The sequence below is a fragment of the Barbus barbus genome (assembly GCF_936440315.1).
Source record: "Barbus barbus genome assembly, chromosome: 29".
NCBI lineage: Eukaryota > Metazoa > Chordata > Actinopteri > Cypriniformes > Cyprinidae > Barbus > Barbus barbus.
Genome location: NC_136757.1, coordinates 8105753 through 8129080, shown reverse-complemented (window position 1 = coordinate 8129080; position 23328 = coordinate 8105753). Strand labels below are relative to the sequence as shown.

At 36.4% G+C, this 23328-nt stretch overlaps 1 protein-coding gene across 2 annotated transcripts in view; it reads left to right on the top strand.

Annotated features, from left to right (window-relative positions):
- Positions 1-22944, top strand: part of LOC306848985 (actin filament-associated protein 1-like 2) — a 50114-nt gene extending 27170 nt beyond the window's left edge. For both annotated transcript variants that reach the window (XM_079383787.1, XM_079383786.1), the window contains 12 exons: positions 5121-5217; positions 5400-5617; positions 9157-9333; positions 9710-9802; positions 10111-10207; positions 13197-13411; positions 15262-15365; positions 15523-15646; positions 17228-17318; positions 19685-19854; positions 20841-20951; positions 22033-22944. In XM_079383787.1, the coding sequence (XP_079239913.1) occupies positions 5121-5217; positions 5400-5617; positions 9157-9333; positions 9710-9802; positions 10111-10207; positions 13197-13411; positions 15262-15365; positions 15523-15646; positions 17228-17318; positions 19685-19854; positions 20841-20951; positions 22033-22059 (1524 nt within the window). In that variant the 3' untranslated portion in view covers positions 22060-22944. The remainder of the gene's footprint in view (positions 1-5120; positions 5218-5399; positions 5618-9156; positions 9334-9709; positions 9803-10110; positions 10208-13196; positions 13412-15261; positions 15366-15522; positions 15647-17227; positions 17319-19684; positions 19855-20840; positions 20952-22032) is intronic.
- Positions 22945-23328: the final 384 nt, after the last annotated feature.

Here is a 23328-nt window from a genome sequence, read left to right as displayed (position 1 = left end):
AATGAAAAGAATGGAGATCAATATCATGGACTGTCAGAGATGCGGTGTGGTGGACGATTTCTATGAGCATATTGAGATGGCCATAAAGCAGTGCAAATCTCAGGAAAATATCATCATTCTTGGAGACTTCAATGCTAAAGTTGGTGAGGGCAGACAAGAGAACATTGTTGGACCATATGGGCTTGGCATTAGAAACAAGAGAGGTGAGCTCCTGGTTGAGTGGGCCAAGGGTAACGAGTTTGTGATTGTGAACACCTGGTTTGTAGTACCCTATCGCAGGAGGTGGACATGGAGGAACCCAGGAAAAAAACATCCGCAACCAGACAGAATACATCCTAATCAGGGAAAGGTACAGAAATGCTCTGAAGTCATGTAAAGCCTACCCAGGGGCTGACTGTGGAAGCGACCACAATCCTGTCATTGCAAAAATTGAGCTGAAGCTACGGAAGCTGAAGAAGAGCCAACAGAAAAAGAAGCTAGACTTGCAGCTTCTCAAGACAGATATGGATATTAAGAGGCTATACGCAGTGGAGGTTATGAACATATACCAAGCACTGGATGTAGAGAATAATAACGAGGATGAGACTGAGGTAGAGTGGAACACTTGGAAAGGAAGTTTAACATCAGCAGCAGAGAAGATTGTGTCTGCGGTAAGGAAGAAAATTAAGCAAAAATGGATGACTGATGAGATTCTGGAAAAGATGGCACAGAGGAGAAAGAACAAATGGAACCATGGGAAATACGCAGAATTGGACAGGGAAGCTAGGAGGCTATGTGACCAAGATAAAGAAGAATGGCTGAACAAAGAATGTGATGAGCTTGAACGACAACAGCAGCATGATATGAAAGTTCTCCATCGCAAGGTGAAAGAAATCAGTGGGAAGAATACAGGAGGAACCGTGGGATGCATCAAGTCTAGAGATGGGGAGATCATCATGGAAAAAGAAAAAATTTGAGATGGACCGAATACATCAGAGAATTGTACGATGCTAACAGAGAGGAGCATATGGAGGTGGAGTACAATCTGAAGGCCCAGAAATCATAGAGGAGGAAAATCAGGCGGGTCCAGTCCGCCTTCTTTGGGCACACGATGAGAAAAGAGGCGCTTGAAAATATAGTTACCACGGGAACGATTGCGGGCAAGAGGAGCAGGGGTCGATAAAGGGAGAAACTGACTGACAATTTGAGCAGATGGTTGGATACATCAACCACGGTTCTGATGTTAACCGCCAAGGAGAGAGACCAGTAATAAGTCATGGTTGCCAACGTCTTCGGCATGGCACCCTGAGAGAGAGTTCCTCTAATGACGTTACTGTATTTCCTCTGCTCTGTTTTCTTCTAACAACCCAGCATGGCCCTTTTTAGATCACAGCAATTAAGTGCAATAGGAAGTTCACCTAATTCCAGGACCCTGAGCAAAATCAAAAGCTTGTTTGAAAAAGATTGAGGGGGAGGAAGTGAGGGGGACGGGCCCTATCTTTAACAGGAAATGCTATGTTTAAGCGAGAGGCCCGGTTAGGCGACCCAACGCTGCTTTGTGATTGGCTGTACGGGAAGCAGAGGGGAGGAAGAGGACTTTGGGAGGGTAATTATTGCTGTCTACGTGAGAGAGGACAGTGATGGAGTGATAGAGAGATGGACTGATAGAACAACCGCACAGAAGGAAGGAAGTCGGATGGTGCGAGGAGGATCTCCTGGGAGGTATGAGGTCACCCGCCAAGTGTGTGCCAAAATACTGGGGTTTCATGCCAATCGGACGATCGCAGTCTCGTGAGCGTGTGCGCTCTGAGCTCGTAAATTGGGCACGCATGCATGTTTTGAATTGTTGTTACAGCTGTTTGACATGTGGGAGCATAGAGTATATACTGTATTCATAAGCAGAAAAAAAACATAAAAGATGTGATTTACCCCTATTTGTTCATCATTTGCATAGTAGCTCATTAGTAGCATATTAATAGTAGCAAGCTATTTATTTATTTATTTATTTTTTAACCCTATTTTCTTAAAAACATGTTTCTGCAGTCGTCTTAGATATATAACAGTTATATTATAAACAATATCTATAAGTAATATACACTACTGTTCAAAAATTTGGGGTCAAAGTAATTTGAAGGAGTATAAAGTAATAAATACTTTTATTCAGCAATTACGCATTGATCAAAAGTGACAATAAAGACATTTATAAAGTTACAAATAATTCAAAATTGTTCCATTTCAGAGAGATTCTTTTCTTTTGAACTTTCTATTCATCAAAGAATCCTGAAAGAAATTGATCAGTTTCCACAAATATAATCAAAAAGCAAAAAAAATATTCTGAACGATCATGTGACACTGAAGACTAATTATAAAACAGTTATTTTAAATAATATTTTACAATATTACTGTTTTTACTGTATTTTTGATCAAATAAATTCAGCCTTGATGAGCATAAGCCACTTCTCCCAAAAACATTTAAAAATATTACCGACACTAAACTTGTGGACGGTAGTGTATATTATATAAAAACATATATAAGAAATATCAAATTATTTTCATGTTATAACTGATATTAAAATGATGCACTTTTTTGTCTGAATAAAAAAATAAAACACTTATAACTAAAATCAGTCAATTTAAATGTTTTAGGTATCACAACATTAAAATGTACAGTATAAAAATGCACATTTAACAGAGTTATTAAATTATTATAGTGTTATTAAACTTTAAGTTTTATGCATATATATATATATATATGTATATATATGTATATGTTCAGTTTGTGTTGAATGCAGTGTAATCACTGTAGCCATTGATTTGTTTATAAGCAACTGGAAAAAGCACAAAAAATAGGGCATGTCAGACTTCTCCAGAGCCCAAAACTCACTCAGACCCCAGAGGGTTAACCAATATGTTACCGATGTTTTGTGCATCCCTAATGGTTGAAGTTCACTGTGCACACCTGTAGCTCTGAGATATGGGTCCTGTGTAAAGCATTCTTCCAGGCATCCTTCCATCAGGTGGGTTTGTGTGTGTCTTGTGTGGGTCAGTAAGAAGTGCGAGTTTACAAGCTTAGATCGGTTCCTCTGTGCTTCATGAGGTAATGTAACAATCTGACACGGTTAAAATGACCTTCTTGTTTTAGTATGTGTGTGTTTGCCTTCTTCATTCAGTTTTATAATGGTTCATGTGAGACAGAGTGGAATGTGCAATGAATGTTTTACAGGCTTAGTCAGCACTCAAGACCCCTCCTGTCTCTGCCAACTATCATAACAGTACCACAAACCTTTTTACTTTCTCTTTTGTCACGATTTTTACTTCTCCAAACACTGGCACATAATCTGTAATGATGCATTTCCAAGGAATGGTGGTTTGATCCCTCTTTAAAGTCAAAATGGGCTGCAGACTGCAATTCACATTGACTCGTTTCTCAGTTTTTATTTTCTAGCTTCATACATTCTTGGTTCTTATCATTTTTTATCCTTTTAGGTTTTGGCATCCCTTACAAATATGTTCCATTCCTGCATCTATATTTCTTTCTCGGTCTTTATCCCTTGTTCCCTCACATACTCGTGAACACACAAAAACTCCTTTCATCTTTCATTCACAGATATGTATCTGATCCCCAGAGCTGTACAGGCTGTGCTCTCAAACCCAACAGCCAGAGAGGGAAACAGATAAAAGAGAAGAAACATTCAGATGTAATTAACATTCTGAAATTCTTCAGTCAAACACCCATCTTCCAACATACAGACACTGAACTGAAGATAGGATATAAAGGGATCATTAACACACTTCAAGTCAGTCTGTTTCAGTCTATTGTTGATGTTAATGGTGAAGTGTATAATTTTTATGGTAAAATTTTGGGTTTATTTTTTATATTTTATTTGAACTTTATTTCAGACAGTGTAAACTATTTTAGTTATTTTAGTTTTAGTTAATAACAAAACTAGTGTGAGGTGTGGCTAATGAAATTTAAATTCACACTAAATTTATTTGGTTTGGGAAACCTGTTTGAAAACATTATTCTTGCCGTTCTGGTTTATGATTTTGATTCATCGCAGTGACTCAAATGTTCTAAATCAGCAGTGACTTTTCTTGCAGGTTATGATGTTTTGCCAGTAAGTGGCAACAAGTAACTTAATTGTGACTAAATCAAGTGTTTGATCTTAAACGCTTCCCCTAAAAATGTTAACAAAGCAGGATTTGACTCCAAAGGATGACAGTATTTCAATAACATCCTTTAATTGTATATTAAAATTGCTTTCATTACATTCAAGTTCTTAAATTGATGCCAATGCATTTCCCAAGGAAAACCCTTATTTTGAATCTTGAGAAGATGAGATAAGTTAAAGTTAAGACACATGAGAATTGCATCAGCTTGAAAGGTACAGGACTTGAGACTTAAAAAAATTCTGCTTTTGACTTTTTGTATTCAACTCCCAGAAGGTTTTGTTTCAGTGCCACTGATTCGCCCTCAATGTCCGACTACAAATTACTCTCTCCAGTGCCGACCACAGCCATTGTCCTTCAGCTATGCTCCTCTAGAACAGTCTGCACCAGACTCTCATAAACACTGTGGACCGACTGACCCTTAGTACAACTAAAAACACTCTCCCTGTAACTGCAGAGCTGCACTTAAACTCTGGGTTTTGAGCTCCATATGAGAAAGATATCATCTCGGTTTTGTTTTCTTCAGATATGATGCCTCTCATGTGCACATTCAGGTGATCGCTCTGGCCATCTGTGCTGTCGTCATTTCTGGTTGTGTGGTTGCCATGAGCAGCTCATGTGAAAGTGACGCGAGTGATCAGGGTCCAGATTTTGGTTGTGTGGTCTTCACTGTGGCTTAATAACTTTGCACGGGCAGCATGTGGCACTTTATCAAAGAATCCTGAAAAACGTATCATAATTTAAACCAAAATATGACGCAACACAGCTGTTTTCAATGATTTCTGAAGGATCATGTGACGCTGAAGACTAGATTATTGATGCTGAAAATTACATTAAAATAATATCTTACAGTATTACTGATTTTTATCAAATAAATGTAGCCTTGATGAGAAAAAGAGACTTTAAAAAAATAATTGGAGTCCTCACTATGAAAATACATCTAATGTGCTGCTCTATGTGTTCGTTTTCAGTCTATGAATCCTGCTGTTCCCCCAAATCTCCCGTGTTTAGAGGACGAGGATTGTTATGAGGAGGCAGAACCATTTGTCCCGGCCAGTCAGTCTACAGGTCAGTGTAACAAATTTTTAGAGGGATACCTAACCCAAAAACAAAAATTCTGTCATTTACTCACCTCATGTCATTCTAAACCTGCCTTACTCATTTTCTTATATGGGATATGAGACAATTCAGCAGTTTAATAAAACAACTTAAGCCCACATGCAATGCTAAAATACCCATCTTTGCCTCAGATAAAGTGGACTCAGACAGCAGTCACTACGAGTCGTATGGCGAAGAGGAGGCTGACGAGGAGTTTGTAAAGGACAGAGCTCACTACATCCAGTGGAGCTCCTCTCAACCGTGTTTAAGACCTGTGCCAGAGTCACGCATCTGTGGATATCTCTGGAAGAAGAAGTGGTTGGGTCAGTGGACCCGCCAGCTCTTCATTATTAAGCACAACTCACTATTGGTAAGAGCCTCAATTTAGTTTCATTTGGCTGTATTCCAAACTGCCTCACTTTTTGTCTACACATTCATGTGCTCTTAGGTAGTATGCTTATATGTCCAGTTAAAATCAAGTTACAGTGTTTTTTTTAAATGTTTTTACAAGCTACAGTCTTCATCTGTCTGTGCAATTATGCATGAGACAAATTGAATATTTGAAGGATTTAAAGGAATAGTTCACCCAAAAATGAAAATTGCCCCATGATTTACTCACCCTCAGGCCATTCTAGGTGTATATGACTTTCTTCTTTCAGACGAATTCAATCAGAGATATATAAAAAAATGTCCTGGCTCTTTCAAGCTTTATATTGGCAGTGAATGGGTGGTTGAGATTTTGAAGCCCAAAAAAGTGCATCCATCCATCATATAAAGTGTTCCACACAGCTCCAGGGGCTTAATAAAGACCTTTTGAAGTGAATCGATGCATTTGTGTAAGAAAAATATCCATATTTACAACTTAATAAACCATAATCTTTAGCTTCTGCTAACTGTCGTATATTTACAGTATTTAGATGAATGAGATTCAACAATTCTAAATCTAAATAAGAGTTGACAATTCAAATCAAAATTGAAGACTAAATTCACTTTCTTGGATTTTATTTTCTGTGCTTGTTACAGTCCAAATGTGTGTTCAAGTGTATTGAATGTGCACTTATAATGTATTTCAAAAATTAAAAGTATGTTTAAAAGTAAACTGTACTTCCAGATAATATAATTTTAATGAATGAAAAGGCCACGTAAGTGTACTTAAACAGACACTTTAATGAGTGTTTCATAACACACGTAAGTACACTTTTAAAAGTACGCTTTGTAATGTTTTTAGAAGCACATATTTGAAGCACATTTTAAATCGTTTTAATAATCTTTTTCATGCTTTAAAGTACACTTGTTTTGATGTTGACTAACATACTGAAGTACATGTAAAGTACTTAATTATAATTTTAACTGTAGAGATATTACTATTAAAGTTAACATACAGTGGGGAAAACAATTATTTGATCCCCTGCTGATTTTGTACATTTGCCCACTGACAAAGAAATGATCAGTCTATAATTTTAATGTTAGGTTTATTTGAACAGTAATAATAGAATAACAACAAAAAAATCCAGAAAAACGCACACAGGTTGTCTTTTATACAGGTAACAAGCTGAGATTAGGAGCACTCCCTTTAAGAAATCAATCAGATTCCAAACTCTCCACCATGGCCAAGACCAAAGAGCTGTTCAAAAATGTCAGGGACAAGATTGTAGACCTACACAAGGCTGGAATGGGTTACAAGACCATCTCCAAGCAGCTTGGTGAGAAGGTGACAACAGTTGGTGCGATTATTTGCAAATGGAAGAAACACAATATAACTGTCAATCTCTCTCGGACTGGGGCTCCATGAAAGATCTCACCTCGTGGGGTTTCAGTGATCATGAGAACAGTGAGGAATCAGCCCAGAACTACACGGGAGGATCTTGTCAATGATCTCAAGGCAGCTGGGACCATAGTCACCAAGAAAACAATTGGTAACACACTACGCCGTGAAGGACTGAAATCCTGCAGTGCCCGCAAGGTCCCCCAGCTCAAGAAAGCACATGTACAGGCCCTTCTGAAGTTTGCCAATGATTCAGAGGAGAACTGGGTGAAAGTGTTGTGGTCAGATGAGACCAAAATCCAGCTCACCGTGTTTGGAGGAGGAGGAATGCTGCCTATGACCCCAAGAACACCATCCCCATCGTCAAACATGGAGGTGGAAACATGCTTTCGGGGGGGTTTTCTGCTAAGGGGACAGCACAACTGCACCGCATCAAAGGGACGATGGACGGGGCCATGTACCGTCAGGGCCAGGGCATTGAAAATGGCCCACAACACACGGCCAAGGCAACAAAGGAGTGGCTCAAGAAGAAGCACATTAAGGTCCTGGAGTGGCCTAACCAGTCTGCAGACCTTAATTCCATAGAAAATCTGTGGAGGGAGCTGAAGGTTCGAGTTGCCAAACGTCAGCCTCGAAACCTTAATGATTTGGAGAGGATCCCTCCTGAGATGTGTGCAAACCTGGTGGCCAACTATAAAAAACGTCTGACCTCTGTGATTGCCAACAAGGGTTTTGCCACCAAGTACTAAATCATATTTTTCGAACGGGTCAAATACTTATTTGACTCATTAAAATGCAAATCAATTTATACCTTTTTTTTGATGCGTTTTTCTGGATTTTTTTGTTGTTATTCTGTCTCTCTGTTCAAATAAGCCTACCATTAAAATTATAGACTGATAATTTCTTTGTCAGTGGGAAAACGTACAAAATCAGCAGGGGATCAAAAACAAAATTCCCCACTGTATATGCAACTTCATCCTTACAAATGTGTAATGGCACTGTGTCATTACGTCACGTCTGTAAACATAAACAAGTTGTCCCAGCTACTAGGCTATCACATGTGAGGATCCTGCAGGTGGCGGCTCGATTATAGCCTTTTCTCACAGCAGCTAGAATAATTAAATTGATCATTTTGATGGCGGATTGTAATCCAGAAAGGATTATGTGTTTATGAAACACATGTGAATTAAATTAAATTACATTCCAGTTTAAATGTGCTTCTGATCACAGATAGCCTGGGATTACACAAGATTTGTATTTTAAAGAAAACCAGTTCGAAGGGAGCATAGTTTGCTTTTTGGGTTAAAAGAATTTCTTAGTATGAAATTCGAATGGTATGACAATTAGATATTAGACTGTACAGAAATTGAAATCTACACGCTAATACACACTATACTCGTAGTCACGCAATGCTGATGTTGTTAACATTAATAATTTGAGGATAAAGTATAACGATAATAATACTTTGCATGGTTTGATGTGATATGAGCTAACAGCTATGGTAATGCTTTTTTCCTCAGTTGGGCAAAACAAACGTGGCAGATTTGTTACTTGTTCAGATGACAATATACGGTGAAAATTCTTATTTGGGTCATATATTCCAAGACGTAGGCTAGACTCTGTGATTACTAAGGACAGGATTCACACTGGTGTGGTGACTGACAGCTACTCATACTCCTCAAAACATTAGATTCATCCGTGCTGGGGCCGTGCCAGAGGACATCCCACGCAAGAAAGATAATTCCGCAAGCAGCTGCAATTCCACATTTTCAAATAGAGATGGCGACAAAGAGGCAAAACTTATGGACTGCAGCTTTAAATACATGACATACAAATTACCAGAAATGCTTATCAGTACATTCAGCAGTACACTTTAACCATATTTCAACAGATAAAAAAATTTATTATGAAATTACATATAAAGATGTACAAGTCTTGTTTAAGTGGGTAAAAAAGCACTAATGAAAGTTACATTTGAATTTTGGGCTATAATACATTTTCATTTAATTCACAATTAAGTGTCTGAAAAAATTACATTCACTTTACATTTATGTATTCTTTTAAAGTATATTGTTTCCCTAATGAATACTATTTTTAGTACAGTATTGTACAGTGTATAATAGTGTTTCATTTTTCCCTGGTAGTGTTTTAAGTGCGCTAAAGACCTGCACCCTCTGCTGGAGCTAAACCTCACGGGTTGTTATGTGGTCTACAAATCCAAGCACAGTAAGAAGATGCAGAACGAGCTGAAGGTGGTGGCCGATGCCGAGACGGTTATCTTGGGCTTCCAGAGCAGCACGCAGGCCGAAGAGTGGAGGAAGGTCTGGACAAGTCTAAACAGACTTACATTTAACTTCAAGTTGCAATGAAACACAACTTTATTACTTATTGTGATGTACATTAGTTTGATGAATTACTGAAAAAGACTAAATGTAGGACAGGACTTGCTTCTGTGCATCAATTGTTGATTGGATGTTGAGATGTGGGTGTGGTATTCATTTGCGGAGGCATATGAACGTGATCTCAAAACTTTTTTTAAAATGAAAAATGCACAGATGTGCTATTGTTTACAATAACATACATAACATAACATAACATGCATTTAGAAAATAGATGGGTGAATTTTAATTTCATGCAGACTTTTAATAACGCATAACTAACCTAACATGTTTTTTTTTTTGTATGTCTCATTTGTAGATTATAGAAGAAGTAAGCGGCTCCTCTTATAATGAGCCTGAATCCCAAAGTTCCTCATCCATCCTGAGGAGCGAGAGGCTGGACTCTTGCAGGGTAAATCACGCTACTGACACCATGCCAGTTTCTGCTATCTATGTTAACAATATTATCAATGTGATGGACACAGCAAGAGAGTAACAGCATTTCTCTGAATGAGATGTTACTGAATTAGCTTGGTGCTTAATAATCTGCAGAGCTTTCCCTCACATCTAGTCCACAGAGTCTCTTTCATGAATCTTCTGCTGGCCTGAGCCATGTACTAAAACTGTTTAGCAAAGTCTTGTGTTCTGTCTTATGCCAATTTGTAGAAAAAGGTGCTTGCTAATGTAATTTAGTAAAAAAATCTCTCTTTCTCCATGTAGTCAAGTACTGTCCTCCATACGGACTCGGATGAAGAGAAAATCTCAAGTCTTCCGTCTGCAGTTAGCAGCAGTGTGGAAATCAAAGATAAAGACCTGGGTGAGCAGACACACTTGCATTTTTAACAAAGGAGTTTGTAGGGGTTAGGCATTGAGTTGTGGTGCTCATGCCGGAAATTTGAGTTTGAGTCTTGCTGATGTCGTTTCTAGATCCCAGTCCTTCCTCTTTTCCATATTATTTCCTGTCCTCTCTCCACTGTCCTCTCAATGAAAGCTAAAAAATGTAAGTTGAAGTAAATGCGTGACATGACTTTTATCCATCAGGAACAGATTGAATGTTGAAAAGCATTTATATAATTTAAACAAGTTTTTAAATACCCGTTAAACATTTACGAACCTCCCCAAACTGCAAAAATGCAGCATCAGAGCACAATTCAGGTTCCCTGCTGGTTACTGTGTTTACTTCCCTTTTTATGTTTTAAATTCTTTATTTATTTTTAAAAACTCCATAATAGGATTACTTTTTTGCATATTAAGTTGCCATGTAAATTATAAATCTGTATAAATCAGATTTTTTTATCAAGTACATTTTTTTAAATTAAAAAAATGTTCCATGTTTCTAATTATTTTAGTAAATATTATGCAATATTATTTAAACAAAACCAGTCCAACTGCTAATTAAAAGGCCAATCATGTTTTTTCCATGGTTTTCCCCTCCGTCGGGGGTCCGCTCCATTGAAATTGTATTCTGTGGAGATCGCTTTAACCAGCGGACTTCAAAAGCAAACCGCATCAACAGTGTAAAAGTAGCCCAATTCTGTGGTAAAACCGCAGACTTGGCAACCCTGTCTGTAGCAGTTGAGCTTCTGATGGCAGCTGCAGTGATGCTATGACTTTAACAATTGCTGATTGGCTCTTTCATGTAGAAGGTGGGACTTATTCCGCCATATTGCATGTTGCAGTTTCTCACCTTCATAGTAATGCATGTGGACCGTCTTGACACAAATGAAATAGAGCTGTCAAACGATTAATAAAAGTTTTTGTTTACATATTTGTGTGTATCTAATATGTATATATAAACACACTCATACAGTATATATTTAGAAAATATTTACATGTATTATATTCATATAATTTACATTACATATAAATATTAAATATATAAACATAACATTTTTCTGAAATATATATACATGCATGTGTATGTATTTAGATTATTCAGAAGGGGATCTGGTTAATCAGGTTATTTCAATTGTAGTGATGAATCATTCACCGAAGGAAGAGAAAGAGAGAGAGAAGAATCATTCACCATAAAACCTGAAACAAATTTTAAGAATGTAAATAGGGTCAGTTTTGATTTCATTGATTGTTTAATGTCTATATTTCCCACAGTTCTTTGTTGTCATTCCGTAACCTAATGCTGTTTCTAATTAAAGACGTGTACTAACAGCATATGCTTTATACCCCATATGTGGAGAAGGTCTGCATACATTGCGTCTGTGCTAGCACTGCTATTAGTACAACTGTGGCATTGTTCACTCGCTAGTGTTTTGGTGTTATTCATTAGGGGCTAAATTCACTGCGTGCCGCACAGGACACAGGCTGGGTGTTTTCCACACTGTGCTATTGTCTGTGGACGGATTCCTGTGAGATTTGATTGTCACCTTTGACACCGGGGTGACAACCACAGCAATGACCTCAGAAGTTTGGTTTGTAAATATATGGATGAACTTTTTGATAGCGGCTCAGCATTTATGGAAGAAGAGCATTTATTTGTTTATAAAGCAGCAAAGCTATTTATTTTTTTAAAGAAGTAAACGAATGAGATTTTGGAGGAGATCAAAAGTTTAGTTGAAACTTAGAAGTGGCTACATCTTGCCACTCACTGAGTAATGTTTAAATGTTTTGTTATTGAAAACGTGCGCTCGCTGATTAGAGACATGTGTAGATGTCTACTTTATGTGTTTCCACAAACAACTTGAAAGGGAACCCTTCAAATAAGTTTATTTGTTTATTTATGTGTTTGCACGAGTGTGCTTTGATTACCGACTCACCGAATTTTGTTTTAAGCTGAAATGTTGAATTTCTGCAGCACTATCATCACTAAACTCAATTACGAAAGTAGATGGTTTAAAAGGTTTGAAAACATTGTTTGCAATTGGTCGATGAGCAGGTAGCACCACCCTAAACATGTAATGTTTAAGCCAATGTGTTGTGCTAGTCGTCAAACAAGTGTTAGTGCTTCAGAGACTAAAGCTGCTTCCCAAATGACGCAGTATGCACTATGCACACTATACAAGCCCTTACAAAAAAGTTAATTTTATTATGTAAAATAAAGTTCAAGTACATTTTTTTCAAATATACTTTATGTAATGATTTTATTATTTATGCACTTTAAGTAACTTATAAGTAACTTAACTTTTAAGTTACTATTTAGGTATTAATTTTTAAATATTCAATATGCCATTAACTGTATTTCAACTAGACTTAAAGTTTACACTACCAGTGAATTTATACCTATGATTTATAAAATACTTGCTCCATTTGCTGTTTGGTGTGATGTTTTGTGAAGAGATTTTAAATTTATTGATTCTAGTAATGGCTTTTAAGTGAAGCCAGTATGAATATACAGTACTCTAACACTGTGACAGAATTATCTATAAAATCAGTCAAGTGTTTCTGTGTGGGTTAAGTGCAATATGTACAAAAAAAAGATCAGATTCAGTTCCACCCATACACTATTTACTCTAAGCTATTTTAGCCAAAAGTCTTACTATATACTAAATCCACACTAAGTCTTCTTACTAAATTTGAAGATATGTTTACATAAAACATATGCCTTAGTACTACCTAAAAGTAGCCAATATGTGTGAAAAAGTATTTTAATATGCTACCTCAAAAACAACCACAAGCCAAGCATACTCAGAATATCTCAGTTAAAAGAAAAAACGTAGGCATAAATAAAACAATGCAACTTTAAACACACCATCTCAACAAGGTTGCAATATGAAGTGTAATAATCTACACACAAATATACCGTGCACACAGATTACTGTCAGACATGTGAACACTTCTGTGTCTGTCCTCAGCGGGCTTCCTGAACGTGCTGATGAACTGTCAGTGGCAGAGTCTGTGGTGTCAGGTGGAGGACGGGGTCCTGAAGATGTATCGGGATGAGGCGTCAGAAGAGACTCCTCAGTACACGGTTCAGCTCAGAGGGAGCGAGGTGCGACCCGGCCCGGATACAGCACACACGTACCGCATTACCATCACACAGCACGGGGACCAGGTGGCTGTGCTAGAGGTACGGTGATGATCTGCTTATCTCAGTCGCTTATGTGATGTGATTTTGAGAAGCTACACCTGCAGTTATTACCTTTATTTCTACCTGATTTAAGCTATAAAAATAGTTTTGTTTGTAAATTAATGTACATAGGTTGGTTCAGGGATGTTCAGATGATTAGAATTCAAACATTACTATTTTTTCAGTGTACAGTGGGAACAGTGTGATTTTAATATTAATGTTATTTATTATATATAAAAGTATTATTACTTTATACTATTATTATTTTATTAATTTTATTTAATATTATTATTATTATATTTATTAATATTTCAATGAGCCTTTATTTTATATTTTCAGTTTTATTTTAATTTTAGTTGCTTTTTTAAACCAGTCATTGAGAATTATATTTTCTTTTTTCTTTTTATATTATGTTTTCATTTTAATTTATTTAGAGATTTAGTCACTTTTGTGTGTAGTTTCTGTAGTTTTATTAATTTTTGTTTTAGTTTTTGTTATTTTTGTACAAATCGAACTAAACAAAAATTTGTAATGTTTTAGCAACTAGCTGAAATAAAATAAATAGTAAAAGTTTTTTTCATATCTATATTTTATTTCTGTTAAAGCTGCAGTCCATAACTTTTTTTTGGTTAAAAATGATCCGAAATTAATATTTGAGCAAGTACATAACCAGCCAGTGTTCAAAACTATCACCTTACTTTAGTCCGATTCACAACGGTTAGTTTATAATAATGTTTTCTAATTTGAGTGGTACGGGTAGGTTTTCGCTGGAAATTCGAGCATGGCACTGCGTCATTACGTCACGTCTGTAAACATAAACAAGTTGTCCCGGCTAGTAGGCTATAGCATGTGAGGATCCTGCAGGTGCCAGATCGTATATAGCCTTTTCTCACAGCAGCTAGAATAATTAAATGTGAATGAAATTAAATTATATTCTAGTTTTAAATGTGCTGATTACAGATAGCCTGGAATTACACAAGATTTGTATTTTAAAGAAAACCATTTCTAAGGGAGCATAATTTGCTTTTGGGGTTAAAAGAATTTCTTAATATGAAATTCGAATGGTATGACAATTAGATATTAGACTGTACAGAAATTGAAATCTACACGCTAATACACACTATGCTCGTAGTCACGCAATGTTGATGTTGTTAACATTAATAATTTGAGAATAAAGTATAACAATAATAATAATTTGCACAGTTTGATGTGATATGAGCTAACCGATTGTTAGATTAAATCACCTTTGGTAGCGCGATTTATTATAATGCTTTTTTCCTCAATTGGTCAGAACAAACGTGGCAGACTTGTTACTTGTTCAGATGACAATTTATGGTGAAAATTCTGATTTGGGTCATATATTTCCAGACATAGAATCTGTGATTACTAAGTGTTGATTCACACAGGTGCGGTGACTGACAGCTACACATTCACCTCAAAACATCAGATTCATCTGCGCTGAAGCCTTGCCAGAGTACAGCCCATGTAATAAAGATAATTGGCTGCAATACCAGGTTTTCAACAGAGATGGCAACAAAGAGGCAGTATTTACGGATTGCAGCTTTAACTTTTATTTCAAGTTGCAAAATGCTTTTTATGGTTTTAGTTTTAATGAACTACAATAACCTTGGTGGTACTATGTTCATTTGTGCATTATATATGAAAATGCCACTGTATCATCATCTGATACCATCACTGTACTGCAGTACTGCAACAGTGCTCATTAATATCCTTGCCCTTATTGTAAAAAGTGAAGTAAATGTATTTTATTTTGATTTATTATCATGTTGACCTATTGTCACTATATTTTGAATGACTGTAGTTATTATTGTTTGTGTGTGAATGTGCAGGCGAGTTGTGCAGATGATAAAGAGCAGTGGGTTCAGCTCCTGCAGGATGGGAGTTCAACTGCAGCTGGTTCTCCATATCAACACACCAGCCACGAGTCACTGAGGTACACACACACTCACATTCACATGCTGTCTGTCTGCTGCCAGCGTGCCATATGAACCGAGCATGAATCACTGAACTACACACACACACTCACTCACAGAAGTACTCACATTCTTTCTGCATCCTTTTTCCATTCTTCTGTTTCCTCTGTTCCTCAGTGGTCTGAAAAGCCGCAGGTTTCCCACCTCAAACATGTACATGGACGACCCCTTTCAGCAGCTGTGTGGTCCATCAGTCCACCCGCAGCCCATCTATTCGAACTCATCCTTACTGGAGCACATGGTACGGCCCAGCAGTGGGGGGGCGTAAAGTGCATTTGACCCATGTAACCAGATTGAAAACAATATTATTCTATGATTTGAGCAAGCTGCTCAGTTTGCAGTTTAGTGACAATGTATCTCTAGTCATTATTTACTTACTTAGGCCATATTGCAATGCTTTGAGGCATTTTTCTTTAAATTTGGTTGTACATTAGTGGGGTTGGGGTCAGAAAGATTTTAAGAAATTAATACTTTTATTCAGCAAGGATGCATTCATTTGAAGACATTTAAATTGTTTTTGCAAAAATTGCTGTTTAAAATAAATGTTCATTCAAATAGAAAACAGTTATTTTAAATTGTAATGATATTTCATAATATTACTATTTTAGTGTATATATTTTATCAGAAAATTGCAGCCTTAGTGGGCATAAGAGACTTCTTTCAAAAACATTTTTAAAAATCATACTGATCTTAAACATTTGAAGCATAGTATATCTATTACATAACAAATATTACATTTTTCTAATTAGCAGTATCAGTCAATATTAGATATGCTTTAGCTGATACTCTATATTTAATTATGATGTACATTACTCTATATTTTTACATTTAGATTAAATGTACTATCATCTAATTCAGTAAATATTTTTAAAAACTCTATAATTGAATAACACTGTTAAATGTAATCTTAGCAAATCTCAAAATTAATATCAGTTTTTCATACTGCACATTATAATATTGCAATGCCTAAATTCACTTGAAGCATTTAATACAATTAATATTCATTTTTACTTTTTTTTATTATTTCTTTTCAACTTAACAGTCAACTAAAATCTGTCATTTGGTGGTTATCTGTAACGAGGAGGCAGTGTCTTTAAGATCCATGTGCAGCTTTATTATCACATAAGACTGGTCATACAAGCATAAGTCAATCACAGGCATCAGGTACCACGTAGGCAGGGCAGAATCATAAACAGAGTTCGGGCTAGAGGTCTGGGCAGGCGGCAGACAGATAACAAAACAGATCAGCAAGGCAGGCAGACTCAGATTAGGCAGGCAGAGATCTTTCATAAACAGGTAAACAGTCCAGGTCGGCAAGAGGAACTCAAACACGAGATAAACGCTCAGAAATGTCTGCATGGCAAGACCAAGACTTTGCAATGAGAGCAAGGGTGGAGCAGATTAAATAGACCAGTCAATGAGGAACACCTGTGCAGGTAATCAGTCTCAGGTATGGGGTGTGATGGGAAATGAAGTCCGAATGACAGAGTTAATACTCAGGTGAGGGTTCCCTCTGGTGGTGATCGGAGGGAGCCACAGAGGCTGAGTTCCTGACATTATCAGCCATAACATGACAGTATTTAAGACTGAAGGTGGGTGGGTGGGGGGCAAGTTCTCACATTTTGGTGAAAGACTTCAAATGCAAACTATTTTTAAATACATGCATGGATTAATTATTCACAGTAGAGATATAGTACGATTATATTACTGTAAATAGAGTCAGTGTTGACTTGTTTTGAATTCATGGACAGTCATCATTCACTGCTACTCTGACAAACTAGCATTACTTTTAACTTATACATCTGTTCCATCCATTTTTCAGTTTGAGAAACCCTACACTGGTGGAAACGGAGAATTGGTGTCATCCAAGGAATCTGCCAACTGCAGCAATAATGAAATCTTCAGCAACCACAGTGAGTCAGTCATATTACCCCAGTCGCTAATCCTGAGCTGTACTTTTTAAAGAAAGGAAACGCATTAAGATCAAAATATACTATACATTTATAGTTCTCTTTCATTTTATCCCATTTTCTGCCCTCATTGCCTGGTCCCGCTCACTCTGTCACCAATTTGGTTGCTGTTTATCCAGCTAACTTCATTGCTTTGAGCAGATCAGCATCATCAGTCTTTCCAGCTCATTATTCTCTCATAAAATCTTTGGGAATACAGTAATGCATTTGGTCAATAAAATGAGAGATGCAAATGGTTGCTGGAAGTTGTAATCTACATTTATAGACCACCTCACAGGCCTTAGGCGACCACCTATATGGACAGGCTGGTCCTGTGACCAAACATAAGCCTATTTCCCTCTTGAGCACAAAACATATGATTAAGACATACATACGGCTTTCCTAACCATCGCTCCCTCATCCACGGCAAATACTTGACAATTCAGAGGCATCTGCTTTTAATTTGAACAGTGCTAAATAATTATATAGTGGCTAGTGCTGGAGCTCAAAGCGAACTTTCCATGCTCTTGGTTTATGGATTTGCATAACATCCCAGAGCATCATTTTGTGCCCACGTGCCTTTTTGCATGTTTTATTTTCTAAATAAGGTCAGCGTGACCTAAATAATACACTATAATGTTATACAACGTTTAGATGCTCTAATGTTTTCTTACACAAATTGACACGATGTGGTGTTTCTATTGACTTTAATGTATTTGATTATGATTATGGACCTATTTGTGGTGCTGTTTTTCTCATCAGGTTTGTCAAATACAGTTTAGCAGGAAATATTTTAATGTTTGGGGTTGGTAAGATACTTTAATGAAAGAAGTCTCTTATGCTCACCAAGGCTGCATTTATTTGGTCAAAAATAGAGTAAAAACAGTAATATTGTGAAAAATTGTAATCGTTTCAAAAATGTAATTTATTCCTGTGATGCAAATCTGAATTTTCAGCATCATCACACGTCTTCAGTGTCACATGATCCTTCAGAAATCATTCTAATAAGATGATTTGCTACTCAAGAAACAATTATTATTATTATCAATATTGAATGCAGTTGTGCTGGTTATATTTTTGATGAAACTGATACATATTGTCAGGATATTGTGATGAATAGAAAGTTTAAAAGAATCTTTTCTAACTTTATAAATGTCTATGCTGCTGATTTAATGCATCTTTGCTGTGGTAATTTCTGTAAAAAACACTTTTGCTGGTGTATGAGCCGGGTTTAGAAAGCGGCAGTGTGTTTTATAGTCTTGTGTACTACAGGGCATGTGAGGTGAGGTTTAGACTCTTTGTGTTTCTGGACTGTCTCAGCAGAGGAAGGCAACACTCCAGTGCTCCCATTTTGGTAGGGATCAGCGGCGGCTGGCGATTTTTTTTCTCCCGTGTGGTTTTGGTTGCAGTGCAGGGATGTAGCATTGTGGCGTACACACACACACACACACTCACAAACACACACACACACATATCCTCTAAGATTCTTCAGTCAAAACCATGAGAATATCATGTTTTCTTCTTGAACCCAACTTTCCAGAACATGCTCTACTCAGGGAAGAGATAAAAAGAAAATGAATAAACATCCACAAAACTCTGAAAAATAATACACTAGCTTTTAGAAAATAAACACTCTTAAAACACTTTTCACACTCAAACTAGTTTAATTTGCCTATTAACAATGCAACAATGGACACACATGCATCGGAATTCTGTTTATTTTTCTGAAAGTCTTGAAGATTTCCGCACATTTCCACCACATCTCAAATTATATAAAGCAATTAAAAGCATTCTGTGGTGGAATAACACAAAATTACAGCTAAATTAGAAACTACGCAAGAAAATATTCTGCTCAAGTTAAAGCTCAAGCTCTTTACTGACACTGTTCATATTTATATTAGTGGTTGGTTTATATGCAAGAAATAATAAAAAATGACAGTAAAGACTTTAATCATGTTAAAAAAACATTTATATTAAAAAAAAAAACTTTGTTCATCAAAAAATCCTAAAAAATGCATCACAATAATAATAAGACATTGATAATACTAATAAATGTTTTTTTAGCAGCAAATCAGCATTTCAGAAGGATTTCTGAAGGATCATGTGACACTGAAGACGGAAGTAATGATGCTGAAAATGCAGCTTTGCATCACAGGAATGAACTACATTTTTAAATATATTACAATAGAAAACATTTATTTTAAATTGTATTAATATTTCACAATATTACTGTTTTTACTGGATTTTTGATCAAATAAATGAAGCATTGGTGAAAATAAGCATTCATCTTAGGTGATTGATCGTGTGTGTGTGTGTGTTTATGTTTTTAGGTACAAAAGTGTTTGAGATTGAGAGGGGGGTGCAGAAGCTGGACCTGGCAGGAAAGAGACGTGTGCAGTTGCGAGCAGGGTCAGAGGTCAACCTCGTGAGTGTGGGGACGAAGCCAGTTAAACGGAACTCCTTCAGACGCTCCCTCGCTTTCTGCACTGAACGAGCACAGGTAACAACCTCCGATTCATACTACCCCTACAAAAAAAAGCACTGCGCCAGTGCCATGGTACAATTATTCTAATACCATGGTACTCTGATATTGTATCAAGGTACTGAATGATTACCATATTCATGCATTATGGTATTTGGCACTTTAAGGCACTTCAAAAATACCATGGTGGTTCCACACTTACAAAAATGTACCAAACAGAACCACTGTACTCTCATGTTTTTTGGTTTGGACATTTACCATAGTAGTACCTTGTTTTTCTTGGAATACTGAGTAAATTCATGGAATATTTCAAAGTATGATGCAGTGTTATTTTAGTATCAATGAGGTACTTTTAGTTTTTATAAATGTCTTGTTTTAGGTTTTAATTTGTATATTTTCCATTTAAGTTTTAGTTAAAATTTTGTCAGTTTTTCTTCGTTTTTAAATATACTCTCTAAAAAATGCTGGGTTAAAAACAAACCAATATTGGACAGAACATATGCTGGGTTATTTTGACCCAGCTGGTTGACCCTACTGCCACCTGTTGTTTGGATTGTAACTGCAACAAGCTAATATTGATTTGCAAGATCAATTACATGAGACAAAGATGGGATCTCATTTTGGGCTACTATCAGGTGTTGTTTGGTGTCACATTTCAGCTTTTTGTTCCAATCTGAAAGATTGTTGGCGTGCTTTGTTTGTCGGTTGTTGCTGCCGTTGTGAGTTCAGTAATTACAGTGGGTTGGCTTGGGAGCCACTTCCTCCCAGAGGAGCAGGTAATAACACTCAGATAAGAGCTCTTTTAACCCACCATTACATCCTACTTCATCAAGCAAAGATGAGTGGACTCACTGGAGCAGTCTGATTACTTTGGAAATGTTTTAGAAGTGATTGTGACTCTTGTTTGAGTCATTCGGGATATTTCACCATTTCATTCTATAAAAGGAAATATGCATAACACGCTCTCTCTTGAAGACTCACCTCTGATTTTCTGTCTCTCAAAGGGGGGCTTTCTGACCCCACTCTTGAGAAGAACTGCCTCAGCAAAAAGCACCCTGAAGAAAGCCCCGTCTGCCCTGTTTATCGAGCATCGCAGGGTCTTCCGGAGGAGGAAGGTAAGAGTCCTTCAGCGTGAGCACAATGCACAGACCATCACAAATTATACGATCAAGACCAACACTTCATTTTCCTCAGTAAATGTCACCCAGGGCCATTATTGTTAAATAAATTATTAAAATATTGTTTTCAACCGAAATAAAGGTGAAGTAAAATAATAAAATTGCATGTCTTAAAAAGGCCTTAATAAGCTTTAATTCACCCACTAAAAGGTCTTAAATCGCAGAAAGTCTTAAATTCATAAAATTATGCCATTAAATGTTGCATGCACTGCTACAAAATGAATATCATTGTCAGTATTTTTAACTTGTTTTCCAATACAATTTTTTTTTTTATTCTTAAATCGAGATACATTTACTTAATTACATACATTTAAGGTCATTGCACACTGAGTCTGAAATTTTCACTTGCGTTTTTTCCATTTTTTCGTATTCCTCATCCTTTCCTATCAAAATGCATGCTACGGAAGTGAAAATGCAGAAAATCGAACCTGATTCAAATCTATCACGTTTACACAGTGCACACTGCCTCTGAAACTTTCGTCCGTTATAAAAAAATTCGGATCAGGTTCGATTTTCTGCGTTTTCACATCCGTAGCATTTATTTGATAGGAAAGGATAAGGAATATGAAAATGTCGGACTCAGTGTGCAATGACCTTAAATCTTGTTCTTTGAGAAATTAAACAAAAGTAATTAATTGAGTTTGTGCTCAAAACACCTGTCAATAGGGAATCTATCAGTAGTCTAAGACTTTTCTGAGCCCACTGGCAGATTTTTGTCTCTTTTTTTCACTACATTTTAATAAATATCTCAAAAAACCAGACTTCTTTTCATGTTTCCTATTTGCATCTATCTTGATTTATGAATTCATTGTGTTTTCTTTAGACATTTATAATTGACAAAAGACACTGGCAAGTTGAAGTACTAAAATCACAAACTGGAAAAAAACGCTTGAAATATATTTAAAATTTAAGCTAGTTATAATTACAACTGAAAAATGTGTATATTTATAAAACTGATCATACTATATAACAGTTAACTAAAACTGCATTGACCCTTAACCACTTTTTGTGTTTGTAGGAGTGGGAAACCAAAGCTTCAGATTGACATCAAGAGAAGACTCTCACATCCCCCTCATATTGTCAATATAATATTGCACTGAAAATAGGATTCTTTCCAAGCATGTGGATCATGCAGTGGTTTGGATTTGTAAAGTTTGTGTTCATTTTTGGGGTACGTGGTACTTTAAAACAAATAACTGACCAAACAAACTATTTATCAGCATATTCTGTCAGTATGCAAACTTTCATCTTCACACACAGGGCTGCAAGCTTGTTAGGGAGCAACTGCAAAACATTTTATAATTGGAGTACATTTCTTCAGAAATTAAAGATAACTTTGACACCAACATTTCAGGTATTGAATAACTCTATGTCTAGAGTGGCACATTTAAATAAAGTGGAGTTTTATGTTTATCATCATAGCACAGTATTTATCCTTATGTAAATCACTTTGCACTGTTTTGAACCCGACCTAAAACTGTGTTTGCGGTTTGTCAGGAAGGCATTGTCATGGTCAAAATCAGGAATCGTCAGTGTGAAGAAAAGACAGGAGATGGGTATCACTAACTGATTATTGATTATTGAAGAGTAATTACCTCTTTCTTATTTTTATTTTCATAAGACTCACAAATCTGTGGTAATTTATCAACATTTGTACTTTTTATTCCAATGCACATACAGTATATTATGTGTCGAGCTTTTCTAATAATGTGTCTTAACTGTGTTTTTAATGAAGCTTTGTCTTTACAGCTGAAGAGATTTTGCTGGTATTGATCCCACTTCAGGGAAGGTTTTTTTCTGTATAGTTTGGTAGCTTGGTTAAGACAGGATGGCCTAATATTGCTGTACAAAAGATAACTGTGGAGAACCAAAACACCACTGATGAACATATTTCTACAATAAATAAAGTAATGCTGGATAAAGCATCATTTCTGTGTCTATGAATCTTGTTTTCTGTAGATAGATGTAGGACAGTGCTGTTATCATCCTGTCTGTAGTGCAATACAACAAGAGTTTGCTTTTCAATTTTCTCTGAGATCAAAAGAATATACTTTAAAAGTGTGAACTGAATGCAATGTTTTCTGGCACTTAATTGCAATTAAATGAACATGCATTAGTTTAAACTTATATTAAATACTTATGCTTGAGTGCTTTTAACCTACTTAAGTATAGGAGCTACATCTTTAAACACAATTTCAAATTGGTGGGGGGTTGACATGGTGACAACAGGAGGGCGGGTGGTTATTATCTCTAATCAAATGTGACCCTGGACTACAAAACCAGTCTTAAGTGTCAATTTTCCTAAATTGAGCTT